This window comes from Xyrauchen texanus, chromosome 27 (assembly GCF_025860055.1).
Source record: "Xyrauchen texanus isolate HMW12.3.18 chromosome 27, RBS_HiC_50CHRs, whole genome shotgun sequence".
NCBI classification, from domain to species: Eukaryota; Metazoa; Chordata; class Actinopteri; order Cypriniformes; family Catostomidae; genus Xyrauchen; species Xyrauchen texanus.
This window is the reverse complement of record NC_068302.1, coordinates 37,346,053-37,360,668: the sequence shown is the minus strand read 5'-3', so window position 1 is coordinate 37,360,668 and position 14,616 is coordinate 37,346,053. Positions and strand designations below refer to the sequence as shown.

The following is a 14,616-nucleotide window of genomic DNA, read 5'->3' as shown; positions in this document are numbered from 1 at the left end:
GATTTTAATGCACTTTTTAAGCTCAATACACGGTAAACTTAATCAACAGCATTTGTGACATAATGTTGATTTCCACAGAAATAATGTTTCTTTAAAAAAACAGAAAAGCAAAAATTGTGGTTACAGTAAGGCACTTACAATGGAAGTGAATGGGGCCAGTTTATAATCATTAAAATACACTTTGTTTACAAAGAATAGCCACAAAACTTAACTTACATTTATACCTGTTAAAAAAGGTTATTAAGCGATTTTATCACACTAAAATCATGTTAACACGTATAATGTTAATGTCTTGTGGCTTTACATTTTACAACATTTATGGACCGGCTTCATTCACTTTATCATTGTTAGTGCCTCACTGTAACCACATTTTTTGCTTCTTTTTAAAAATGAATGAAAAACCTGGTAATCAACATTATGCCACAAAAGCAGTCGCTTGAGCTTAACTTGTATTGAACACAGAACAGTCCTTCTTATCTTAAGACTAGTTTTGCGATCCTTTGTCTTGCGACTCGCAACTACTGTATTAAACTTCAAAAGCAAAAATGCCGTTCGAGTTGGTAAGTTCAGTATATTTCTGTGAACAGTTCAAACTGTTAATTTCAATTAATTGATTCCAAACTATAAATGAATGATTTGTTTGTGTCATTTTTTAAAAATGTCTACAATCTCTACAAGTGTGTTTGTGTATGTTTTTGTCCTTCAGGAGCGCATGAGGAAGCTGTTAAAGGTCTACGAGTTGCTCGGTGGAGAAGAGGACATCGTTAACCCGACTAATGAACTTATTAAAGAGGGACACATACTAAAACTGTCGGCCAAGAATGGCACTTCACAGGATCGATACCTCATTCTGGTGGGTGAAACATGCAACACATTTTCCTCAAGAAAAATCAGCAACAATCTTGTTTTTTTAAAGCTGCACTATGTAACTTTGTGCTCTCAATCGACATCTGTGGGTGAAACTTAAAATTGCAAGCAATTTGTGGAAGAACACTTTACATGAATCGTGTTTTGGCACTGCTCTTCTGGCAGATGAATCTAATTATTTGAGGTTTGTCTGTGTGTGATAATGACTTGAGATATTTATAGCCGGAGTCATAACATGCTATTTTCATGCTGATTTAATGGTATACAATGAAACATTTAAAACTGAAATATTACTTGCCCTTTTTTTTTCTCCACTTTTTCTCCCCAATTTGGAATGGCCAATTCCCAATGTTCTCTTAAGTCCTCGTGGTGGCGTAGTGACTCGCCTCAATCCGGATGGCGGAGGATGAATATCAGTTGCCTCCGCATCTGAGACCGTCAACCCGCGCATCTTATCACGTGGCTTGTTGAACGCGTTACCGCGGAGACATAGTTCGTGTGGAGGATTCACGCCATCCGCTGCGGCATCCACACACAACTCACCACGCGCCCCACTGAGAACAAACCACATTATAGTGACCACGAGGAGGTTACCCCATGTGACTCTACCCACCCTAGCAACCGGGTCAATTTGGTTGCTTAGGAGACCTGACTGGAGTCACTCAGCACACCCTGGGATTCGAACTTGTGAACTCCATGTGTGGTAGTCAGCGTCTTTACTCGTTGAGCTACCCAGGGACCGAAATATTATTATTACATATTATTACATACACAGAGAACAGGGGACTCAATCACTACCAGTATATTTTAATAAACATTTTCAAGTGTTTTATCTATTATTAATTTTTGTATTGTACTACACATATCAATTTAAGAGGTGATACTCGTGATATGGCTGATACGAGTTCAATAGAAGACTTTATTATTGTTATATTATATTGTACAACTTCAGTTTATAATGCAAGTGAAACATAATAATGCAATATTATGTCTATGCAATACACACAATAACACCGTAAACTAAAATCATAAAAGGAGGATTAATTAATGATGGGGATAAAATATAGTTTCTTTAACATGAAAATAATATGCTTTAAAATGCAATATAACAGTTACAAGAAGTCAATTTCAGAAGCCATAAATATTAGTAAACATGTCACAGTAACACCCCCCGACAACGTAGATACGTTGCGATCGGTTAACACGTGAGTATTGTTTGATTCATACAAGCATGACAAGCAGTATTAGTTTCAACAATCCCACCAGACAACTTATCCAAGCAGGTAAAGCAGGTAAATAACTTTACCAAATAGATAACAGATCCAGATTGCTGTCCTGAACTATGTTAGTGTGACTGACTGAACTGTAGTTTTTTTCTTTTTAACGGATACTCGCAAACTAAACCGCCGTCTACTGTTAACATGGGAATAAGACAGCCGGCTCTTCTTTCCTATTTTCACGGACATGACGTAATGACACAAGAATGTACGTCATAAGCCAGCAATGTCACGCCAAATCGGTCCCGAAAGCTCAAAATACAAATAATTTTTATAGGCTTACCGTAGTGAATCAGGGTAAGGTAAGAACATTGTTTTGAACACTAATGTACTCAATCAATAATGGCAATTTGTAAATGTTTTACCAAAAAATCTTGCATAGTGCAGCTTTAATGTCTTATGGGAAATTATGCACATTAAACTCATTTTATTTTCTCTCACTGAAGTTCAACGATAGGTTGTTGTACTGTGTCCCAAAACTGAGGCTGATAGGACAGAAATTTGGTGTCCGAGCACGGATTGACGTTGACGGCATGGAGGTTTGTCACGTTTTTATTTCCTTTACATTGTTATATAAAAAATAAACCTGCTGTCATCAAACTGGTGATTCACTCGCTTTGTTTCACAGCTGAAAGAGACCAACAGCATGAATGTATCACGGACGTTCCTAGTGTCCGGAAAGCAACGTTCTCTAGAGCTGCAAGCAAGGTGCAATTAATGGCTGAAAAATATGCGGGATTGTGTTTTATGCTTGAAAATTAAATCTGAGGTTGATTGACAACCACAGAAATGTTCTTTTTTGTTTTTGCCTTTGGGAGAAATCTCAGGAAGAGCATATGAGCTATTGAAAAAACAATAATAAATATGTGTGGCTATTGGCATTTTAAATGACTGCTGTTTTTATTTTTGCCAGGACGGAGGAAGAGAAGAGAGATTGGATTCAGGTAAGCTTTTCTTTTCCAGCATGTCATATTACAGGTTTTAATATTTTCCCTGATCTCATCCAGCTTATCCACAACCAGTGGGGGATTCTGTTCTCATTTCTGTCTTTCTCTTTCTTTTCACAGGCAATTCAGGCCACTATACAGAGACACGAACAGACGCTAGAAACTTTCCGAATGATCAACTGCTCGTTTCGTGAGGAGGACTTCACTCCTCCAAACTCTCCGGTTGGTTATTAACTCATCACTCATACTCGGGGCATCTGGACCTCATTTGGTGAATCTCACGAAACCTCTTAAGGTTATGTCCGGGTTACATTACACCCCAAAATCAAAAGAAAGAAAAATAAATACAAATCTGCGTAATGAAAATAAGGCTATTTGTAGGACAATTACGATTTTTTTGGCATTTTGACAACATTAAACATGTCATTAGGTCACAGGTTCTAACCCCACGGCCACCACCATTGTGTCCTTGAGCAAGGCACTTAACTCCAGGTTGCTCCGGGGGGATTGTCCCTGTTTAATTGCACTGTAAGTCGCTTTGGATAAAAGCGTCTGCCAAATGCATAAATGTAAATGTAAAATGTAAATGTCATTAAGTATTATTTAGAAAATTAAGCACGTTTCCCCACTAAATTTGTTTTACTGTAATTCAAAACAATCTCACTCTCTTTACTGTAATGCATGCAAAAGTATTATATTTGATATAAATTGTAAAGTATGTATACATTGTTGTAGTATTTGTTTAAATAAAAAATCATTGGGTCTTATTCATGAAACAGGAGCAGAGTGAAATTATGTGCAAATAATTTCTAAAAACATTCTCTAAAGTACATTTTCACATTTAATTTGGTGCGACAAGTTACCTAAGAAAATAGAATGATTAACACAGAAATACATTCTGCTTGTCTTTCATGAATGAGGCCCATTGTAATAGTAATTTTTATACTCTAATACAGATAAAAATAACATTTTTAAAGTAATAGTTTGGTATGCAGCATCATTTTGGCAGCTTGTAAGAGAATGCTAAATTTCATAATGATTGGGCATTCACCTTGCAAGTTATTAGCTACTGAAATAAGCTGCTGGCAGCCATTTTTGTAGATTTGACCAATCAGTATTTTAAGGATATGTAAGCACTTGAATCAAAGAAGTTGTATGCCAGTTATAACAGTTGCAGAGATATGATGATTGTATAGTTATAGCGCCCCCCATGGGCAGATTTGGATGAAATTTGGTGTACCTCTTCAGTATGTTTTCTTGTCGAAGTTTACCAAGTTTCGTTACGTTTGGACTTTGTGTTTAGAATTTATAGATTGATGAACATTTTATTGGCTTGTAACTAAGCGCTTCAACAAACCAAAAGTTGTGTTAGATTTGACAGATTAGACGATTAAACCAAAGTATAACACAAAAACACCATCATAAATACACAAATATTCTTAGCTATAGAATTATTATATTTATATGAGTTAACAAAATCCCTGTAGTAATGTTCGATATAAATATTTGCTGAAAAGCTGTGTTGAAATCTCCTCAGTTCAGTCATATCTGTTGATGGCTTGAAGCCACAGACGTTTATGAGAGCCCTTGAAATAATAATTTTTTCAACAATATAATGTGATACAAGTTAACTGTTTTATGTCCTAAGGACAAAATAAAGGATATGAGTAAAATATTATTCTCTTCCCATTCTTTTTTTTAACCCGGTCAGAATTGCACAGAGCTTGGAAAGCGAGCGCCCACTCCGATCCGAGAGAAAGAGGTCACACTGTGTATGAAGTGTCAGGAGCCGTTCAACTCTATTACCAAACGACGACATCACTGCAAAGCCTGTGGACATGTAGGTTACACAACCTCATTAAAATGCTCATGATGTTGAGGCAATTGGCTGGATGTGGTCTGTCTTGATTTCAGGTGGTGTGTGGAAAGTGTTCGGAGTTCCGCGCTCGTCTGTTGTACGATAACAACCGAGCCAACCGAGTGTGTATAGACTGCTATACAATGCTGGTAGGAGTGCCGCCCTCTCCGGCCAGTCTGACCAATAGCACACAAAGGCGTCGCTCCATTCTAGAGGTAAAGTGGAATACAGAGATGGTTGCATTTTAGATACAAGAATATCCCAGATGGACAGCTTTCGATTACCACAGACAATAACTTTAACTCATCTTTCAGTTTAAGTAAAATATTAAATCAGTTTTATTAGAGACAGTGTCTTGTCTGTATTATCTCTAAAAAATATTATTATTACCAATACATTTATGGTTAATTAAACAAACTGAATTGATAAACATAAATGCATTAAAACACACCAAACTGAAAATGTATTTAAATACCAATGCTCGCATTCCTGACGTGTATTTAAATTGCGCACATGGTATATAGAAGTCCTTTACATGTTTTGCAGTATTTACGTTAGTGATTACTGGAAATTGATTAACTGATTGTTCATTTTTATGACAATCGACTATTAAAATTCTATCTTTATGTATCTTTAAAGCACTGTTTACATGGAGCAACACCACCACATAAATAACAGTAATGCAAAACAGGTTCCTCCACCTAAAAAAGTTAAAGGAATGTTCTGGGTTGAAAACAAGTTAAGCTCAATCGACAGCTTTTTGGCATAATATTGATAACCACAAATAATAATTTCGACTTGTCCCTCCTTTTTTTTTTAAACCCGTTTTTCTCCCAATTTTGGAATGCCCAATTCCCACTACTCAGTAGGTCCTTGTTGTGGTGCGGTTACTCACCTCAATCTGGGTGGCGAAGGACAAGTCTCAGTTGCCTCCGCTTCTGACACCATCAGTCTGCTAATCTTATCACATGGCTTGTTGTGCATGACACTGCGGAGACTCCACATGTGGAGGCTCATGCTACATTCCGCGATCCACACACAACTTACCACACGCCCCATTGAGAGCGAGAACTCCTAATCGCGACCATGAGGAGGTTACCCCTTGAGACTCTACCCTTCCTAGCAACCGGGCCAATTTGGTTGCTTAGGAGACCTTCCTGGAGTCACTCAGCACAACCTGGAGTCGAACTCACGACTCCAGGGGTGGTAGTCAGCATCAATACTCGCTGAGCTACCCAGGCCCCCCGTCCCTCCTTTTCTTAATAAAAAAAGCACAAATCTGGTTTACAGTGAGGCACTTACAATGGAAGTGAATTGGGACAATTCAAAAGTATGGCCACAAGACATAAACATGTGTTAACATGATTTTAGTGTGATAAAATCACTTACTAACCTTTTCTGTGTAAAGTTATAGCCAATTGTGTAATGTCAACAAACCCCAAACCCTAAAATGACTGTAAATATCATGATTTAAACAAATTTACATCTCAAATATTACATCAGTTTAACAGAAGAATTAATGTAAGTGCTCCTATAAAATTTTAAGCTTTACATTTCTGCCTTATAACCCTACAAAAATTGCCCCCATTCACTTCCATTGTAAGTGCCTCACTGTCTCCTTGATTTATTTATTTAAAAAAAAAAAGGAGGAATGAGTCAAAATCAATATTTTGTGGTAATCAATATTATGCCACAAATGCTGTTGATTGAGCTTAACTTGTATTGAACCCGGAATATTCTTTCAACAATTTTGCAACTTAATTATTTATTAATTTATTTTGTTGTACTGAAGAATACATGTAGATGCTTTAACAAAAATGCAAAGATGTGGGGCCGTTCACATAATTTTTCTATGTAAAATTGTGCTAGACTGACATCTTTTGACCGTTGCTCTGCATCTCGCTGTTTTTTTTAGCACCTTGCACAGGAGCACCGCTTTTTTATAGATGCTGTGTCAGGTTAAAAATAGGGCTGTGTTGATGCAATCAAATATCAATATTTCTCACAATACTGTATCGTGATATATCATGATATAGATGCTTCTATGAGGCATAAAAGAGACTTAAACTGGTCTTGCAGGATTCACGTTTCTCTCACAGACAATGCTGGACCACTCTCACGTGTTTGGATCAAGGTCCGGGCAAATATATTGATTTTCAACTTAATCTTCAATTGTATAAACTCCACATCAATTCTTAAAATGCCAAGATTGCTCTTTCTTTCTATCTGCAATCCCCAGCAATCATATGTGCGTAAATACTTCCCATATGCTACAAAAAATTTCCATTATCCATTGGCTGGTAATTTTTGTAGATTTCACTCACCACTGTTTGAGTTGTGTAGTGGCGAAGAGGTTCAGGACTAAGATCTTTTCACTGCATGCTGAGAGTAAATCTTTTGATGTAATTTGAGTCTAAATACTAGATCCAAGAAACCCATTTGTTGTTAAATAATGTCTCTTTTAATAACCTTTCTGTTGTCTACAGTAACTTATTTATCAAAAGCATCAAAAGAAACATTTAATTCTAATCACACATAGCATGAATGCTGTAAAGAAGCCATTCAACTAAACAAAAACTACTGTCAAAGACCCTGCCACAGGTCTTAAAGAGACGGTACCATTTTAGCACTTGTTCTACATAGTAAATAATTCTAAATGGTACAAATTAGGCATATAAATAACAAAAATATAACAATATATTTTATATATGTAATATAATATAGGCAATCATGCAATACACCATATTTGTTGACGTAATACATGGACTGCATTGTTTTTAAGAAAAGGTAAATGTCACCAAAATTATGAAAAACTAAGGATAAAATAAAATGTGTAAAATGTATATGTCCGTAATTTAACATGTTAGAAGGTCCCCTGTATAATGATTAACAGCATTAGCTGAAAGATAATTTATTTCATACAGTATGTAAGCATACAAGCAAAACGGGCATTATAACTAAACTATATCCAAATTCATTTAAATTAAAAGCGAAATCAAACCAATAAATATCCGTGAAATATCGCAATACGCGTCATATTGTAAGGTAAAAAAACAAATTCAACTTCAAAAGAAACATGTTTCGAGACAGCTGCCTCCTGTTCTATTAGTTGCACTGCATCTACCTACTTTTAGGGCAAGAACGTGTTCAGTCTGAACAACCCATAACCCTCCAACCAAGTCAAGTCAAGTCAAGTGGTTTTTATTGTCGTTTCAACCATATACAGTTAGTACAGTACACAGCAAAACGAGACAACGTTCCTCCAGGACCATGGTGCTACATAAAAACAACAAAGGACCAACACAGGACCACATGAGACTACACAACGAAATAAAATACCTATATAAACTACCTATATAAAGTGCACGTGCAAACATGTGCAAAAAGTACGGGACAGTACAACAAATTTCTGACAATGAACAGGACAATAGACAAAGTGCTAAAAAAAAAAAAAACAGCTTGTCTGCTTGGCTTTCATTGTAAGTGTATTACTGTAAACACTTTTTAAAATCTTTTTTACAAACTAAGGGAGTCGCTATTGTCTCTGGTAATCCACAATATACTATACTGTCCATTAATTGCAAATAAACTGGACTACTGCTTTCCTTTAATATGTACAATTTTATAATTGATGAGATGGTAAAACAAAATTGTAGTTTGCATACTAAGATAGAAATGGTAACATGTTTTCCCGATGTGCAGAAACAGGCCTCTGTGGCAGCTGAAAACAGTGTGCTATGTAGTTTCCTGCATCTCATGGAGAAGGGAAGTGGACGTGGATGGCAAAAGGCCTGGTTTGTCATCCCTGAAAATGAACCAATGGTGCTGTATATCTATGGTGCTCCACAGGTACGATGATCAAACAGGGTGCCATTAACTAATCCACTGGGTTTATAAATAATACTACACCACTATTAAAATCAGCAATAAATGGCATTCACAACCCTTTGTACTACAGTAATGTGACGTATTGTCGAGTGACACTGACATCCATTGCAAAAGAATGTAGGACGGGATTTGATTAGATCATAAAATGTATTTTGATTTCATGTTGACTTTAAAAAGGTGTCTCTTCTGTATAATATGGATGTAATATACATGTTTCTGCATTTTTATGGAATCCGATTCTCCACGTCACTTAAAGGGATAGTTCACCCAAAAATTGAAATTCAGTCATTGTTTACTCACCCCGTGTTGTTTTAACCCTATATGACTTTCTTTCTTTCTTTCTTTTTCTTGTGCAAAATTGTGCACAGAGATGTCATACAATGGCAGTTTGATTAATGCAGAAGATTAATCCTTTTAAGTTAACCGTGCAATCACTGAATGGCTAATGGGGTTCACAGTGATCGGTTAATTGTTTACCAGTGATCTATTGATCATTTTCTCTCTTTGTCTCAACAGGATGTCAAAGCTCAGCGCAGTATTCCCCTGATTGGATTTGAGGTGTCTCTACCTGAAACAAGTGACCGTCTAGAACGTCGCTACGCCTTCAAAATGAGTCAGAGTCATTTGACCGTTTACTTCAGTGCCGACAGTGAGGAGCTACAGCGACGCTGGATAGAGGTTTTATCAAGAGCTGGGAGGGGGGAGGAGTTGCAGTCAAATGGTCCGATTTCTGAGGCCCTCGAGGAAGAGGGGGAGGAGCTAGCGCTTGTGGGAGAAAGCACATGATTGGCTTAAAAATATGAAACACACAAACTGTACAAATGTGACCACAGCAACAGGATATAGTAAACAAGAACACACACACACATATAACTTCTCTCTTACACACATCTGTGTTAATTGTCAGTTGTAAATTGCATGAAAAATCTACAGGTACGTTTCAATGTGTATTGCTCAACTAGTGTGAGTGACCAGTGTTTGGAAAAATCGGACAAAAGTATGCACACTTTAAAGACAACTTATCAGAAGACACGTGGTTATGTGCATCATATTGAGTATCAGCTCTTTTGACGGCTAGCATTTTCTGTGTTAAATCGACTGTTTCTGCCAAATGTGGAGGTGTTGTGAAGTGGCTTCTCGACTGAGGCTTCCAACTCTGCAAAAGAAGACCTGCGGGCTTTGTTTTAGCAAAGTGAGACTGTTTTACTCATGTTAGTATGGTGACTGATGGAGTGACTGTGCTTGAATGTTTGGTCTAGTTTCTTGAAAAGTACAGGTGATACAAATAATCTGGAATAGCAGCATACATCAGAAACATGTCCAGGTCACATTTTACCCCAAAATCAAAACAAAACAAACTAAATAAAATGTATTATTATTTGCATATAAAAGTAAGCCTATTTTAGACCAATTTTTGTTTTGTATGCATCTAGACTTTTGAGTAATTCTTATTCTGAATGATGATTCTCATTAGATTCTCATTACTGTAATATTGTAAAAAAAAAAAAAAAATCTGCATAAACTAAAGACAGAGCACCACATACTGCCATGATGCATACATTATTTACAATTTAAATAATACAATTTTTTTTATTCAATAATGAGAATTAGATTTTGCTCAGAAAATATGCTTAATTGCCATGAAAATCCTTTCACAATGCAAAATATCTTAATAGTCCTTAGATGTTAAAGGAATTTCCCCAAAAAGTGTAAACACTGTGGTGCCACTTTCAGTATTGGTTTGTTTGTATGAGTGGCTTCTATCCCACCACAGCAACACTGGCTCAACCAATGGTGTAAGTTTGTGGCAGGACTATCTATTGTTTCGCCTAATGGCAGATGCAAGGTATATTCAGAGAGCTGTCTTATTTTTGCAATTCTATTTGGTGATGCAGAAATGACTACACTCATCCACTTTAAAGGAACAGATCACCTAAAAATGTAAATTCTCTCATCATTTAATCCCCTCATAACATCCCAGATGTGTATGACTTTCTTCTGCTGAACACAAACAAAGATTTTTAGAAGAATATCTCAGCTCTGTGGGTCCATAAAATGCAAGTGAATGAAAACTTTGAAGCTCTAAAAAGCACATAAAGGCAACATAAAAGTAAAAAGACTCCAGTGGTTTAATCCACGACTTTTGAAGCAATCCCATTAGTTTTGGGTCAAAACAGGCCCAAATATAACTCTCATTTTCACTTTACATCTTGCCATTGCATTCTCTAGGCAGTCATGATTTCAAGCTCGATTAAAGCTAGATGGCGCTATAGGAAATGATGATTGCTAAGGAGACTGCAGATGTGACATTTTTCTGTGGGAAAATGTGTTACATTTTGGACTGTTTTCACCTAAAACAGCCTGGATCGGTTCAGAAGACATGGATTAAACCTCTGAAGTCTTCTGGATTACTTTTAAGTTTACCTTATCACCTTTTTGGAGCATTTGGAGCGCTTGTCACCATTCACTTGCATTGTATGGACCTACAGAGCTGAGATATTCTTCTAAAAATGTTCTGCACACTTCTGGGATGACATGGGGTGAGTTAATGATGGGAGAATTTTTATTTTTGTGTGAACTATCCCTTTAAATAGGCTTTGTTTTGTTCTTTTGATTTTGAGGTGAAATATGATTGGGACAATGTTCTTGAAAGATTTTGTGAGATTTACCCAGTAACCCCCTGCTAAAATAATCAGAAGCAGTTTAAAGAGTGACTGATATGTATTTATGAAGGAATGATTGAGTTTTTATTATATTTAAATTTAGGAAAACTAGGTGAACTATGAATTCGGCCAATATTTACGGCAATAATTCCTTGTTAAGAGGATAAAATCCTGGATTTAACATTTCCATTACATATAAAACACATTGGCTATTAAAAACAGCAAGTTATTAAAGTATTGGCCACATGAATTTATGTTCAGCTATGCAAGCCTGTGTTTAGCACAGAAAGGAACACAGGAACTGGGTTGCTGGAAAATAGCCGAAATGTTTTATGAACCACTCGTAACAGAAATATCTGTCTTTATAAAACATTCCAGTCAGCAAATTTCCTTTGGCACAGCTTTGGCCCAAATAAACAACTGAAATGTGGCCCAGCTCAGAAAGTGAATGACGGCCCAAATTTGGTTCAGATAGTTTGTGCCAGAACAGAACTAAAACAGTGCCATAACTCCACCAGTAGAAAGCCAAATCAGTAAAGCTTTTGTGGTCCATACATTGGCTTTAAATGTAATTCTTGTGTGGCTGAGTTCTGTTAAGGCCTGTCGGCCCTTATGTGGCTTATAGAATAAATGCCAGTATCCTTCCAGAATTTAACCAGAAGAACACGATTTATAACCTGAAAAATACTACACACATCATCTACACATAACACTTTTGGTCCTATGCTAAAAATGTTTTAGAGAACAGCCAAAAAAAAAAACGGACCTGAGCGATAAATCCGAATTGAGCACTAAGTCTTGCAGTGTGAATGTAGCCTAAGTTACATTCACGCTTCTGCAGTGACAGTTTCACCAATCCACCAGTAGGAATTGAAAGAAGATGCTACAACAAGGCCAACCAATGGCATTGTTTAACAGGCTCCCACACCTGCCTACACGTGTTGTATAAACCAAATGTTAACCACAAGTTAACATTCTCCATGGCTTGCCATAGCCAAGCCACACATGGCTCTCAGCTATGTGTTGTCATCTGGGCCATATACCTCAATGCCAGTTGTGACCCAAGAGAAAATTCCCTCCTATTCTATAGCTTTGCCAAAACATATATGGTGAATGTTTGGCCCACATGTGATTAGCCATGCCAGATCTAGGCCAGATGTGACAGCTAACTTACACAATTAGCCCAAAGGTTCCTGCTGTCTGGGATGCTTCCTGTTGATCCGTTGTCCTTCAACTTCAAGACAATACCAAATTGGCTCTGCCACCTAGTGGGCACTCGGCATTGTGCACGCTAATTCTACAATGTCCCGTCTGCTCAAACTGTAATATATGATTAAAAGGATGAAATCTTATGTGTAATCGGAATGTCTAAATCAAAGAAATAGACAGGGCTGTTCTCACAGGATATAAGAGAGGTTTTATCCTGGTTTAAGTGTGCATGAATGTGCATTTGTGCACAACGGTTTTATGAATACAGGGTGTTTGTTTGGGGTATTTGATAAGACTGCAGATATATGAAGATTTTAGGTATGAATTGGGCTAGTTTTATCATTGTAAATCCAATGATATCCCTGCCTTATTTAGAGAGTTTTTGATAAATATAGAGGATATATAAATAAACAAAACATGGTAAAAAAGTTTTGATGAGGCTATCAAACGTTTTCAACTGTGTTGTATGTGTGTATGAAAAGTGCAAACGGTTAAAAGCCAATTTAATTTGTAAATATAACTTATTCCTCAGAGCCCAGTTTTGTGGGTTAGGTATTGTTGGCGAGCTTGTTGTTTGATCTTTGTTATGTGCCGTTTTAAATGGACTTCTGAGCATTGTGGTACATTACGGGCTAAGAAAAGCTTAGTATAAGTTCTCTCTCTCTCTTGTTTTTTTTAACCACTTATTCCAGAATAATTCAGTGTTATTCAGTGTTTTAGAAAGAGGCTCATTTTATTTCCTCTTTTGAATCCAAAATGTATTTGCCAATGTGAATGCCTGGTGGCTCATTCAGAACTGCTTTAAGTTTTTGTGTTTTGATATTGCTTTAATCTTGCTCTTTGTTGACAAAAACATTGCTTGATTGAAAGTAAAGGTGAACCAGTCAGTTTGTTTCCCCAATCCACCAGCCTCCAGCCTGTCTGCTTTAATAATAAGGGATAGACCAACCAAAAATTACAACATGAGGTGAGTTTTTTGGTGAACTGTTCCTTTATGATACAAGAAAGCTGCAACTTTAGCTATTTATTTCTTCCCGACAGTTTACAGCAGAGCATGGTTTTGGAGAGTTGATGGATACGGGACAAGGCTGTGTGTTAAATTACATGTTTACAATTTGTTTACGATCAGTTTACTGGTCATTCCCAGGTCCTTAGTTGAGCCTAGCTGTCACTCACGCTTACATATTCTCATCTTCCTGCTTCTCTCGGTATTATTGTTCTTGATATCCTGCCTTACGATATTTTGCGACCCTGTGGTTATCTACACGCCATTTTTTACAGTTGCTTTTTGCCAAAGTATACAGGAGAAGAGGTGTATTAGAGGTTGAAATGTCCTTTTCTGTGTGTTTTGTTTGGTATGTGATCATCACATTTTTTTATCTGGTTATTTGTTTGTTTTCTTTCTCTTTTTTGTTATTTTCTGTATTTATTGTCTGGTTTTTTTTTTTACTCCTTGAGGTAATTATAAAGAGACTTTATAAGATAGTGAAACTATGTGTGATATCAGAAGTTAAACAACCAAAACACAAAGTTTTGTGGGAAATAAACGTTATGGTGTCTGTGCACTCTCACGCTACAAAACACCCTTTTCTTACGGAGTATTTTTGTCTTATTTTCCAGTAAAAATATCTAAACATTCTTGAAACGGGATATATTTACTCGAGAAGCAAAATGAGCTGCAATATTTTGTCTTGTTTTCATAGAAATATTAAAAATGTTCTAATGTTTATGTTTTTAAGAAGAAAAAACTATTTGCCAATGGGGAAAGTAGAAAAACTTGATTCAAAGGGAAAACAAGTTTATTTTTCCTACCCCTTTAGCAATAGTTTTTTATTTTCTTCTTGTTTTAAGCATAAAACCACTAACATTTGAATGTCTCTGAAAACAAGACTTAATATCTTGTCTTT

General features: G+C 36.5%; 1 protein-coding gene across 1 annotated transcript in view; it reads left to right on the top strand.

The window, feature by feature from the left end:
- Positions 1-10,061, top strand: part of fgd1 (FYVE, RhoGEF and PH domain containing 1) — a 39,866-nt gene extending 29,805 nt beyond the window's left edge. The window contains exons 9-17 of the mRNA XM_052095060.1: positions 707-853; positions 2,591-2,683; positions 2,773-2,852; positions 3,058-3,088; positions 3,212-3,313; positions 4,803-4,931; positions 5,006-5,164; positions 8,652-8,798; positions 9,354-10,061. Of these exons, the coding sequence (XP_051951020.1) occupies positions 707-853; positions 2,591-2,683; positions 2,773-2,852; positions 3,058-3,088; positions 3,212-3,313; positions 4,803-4,931; positions 5,006-5,164; positions 8,652-8,798; positions 9,354-9,623 (1,158 nt within the window). The 3' untranslated portion in view covers positions 9,624-10,061. The remainder of the gene's footprint in view (positions 1-706; positions 854-2,590; positions 2,684-2,772; positions 2,853-3,057; positions 3,089-3,211; positions 3,314-4,802; positions 4,932-5,005; positions 5,165-8,651; positions 8,799-9,353) is intronic.
- Positions 10,062-14,616: the final 4,555 nt, after the last annotated feature.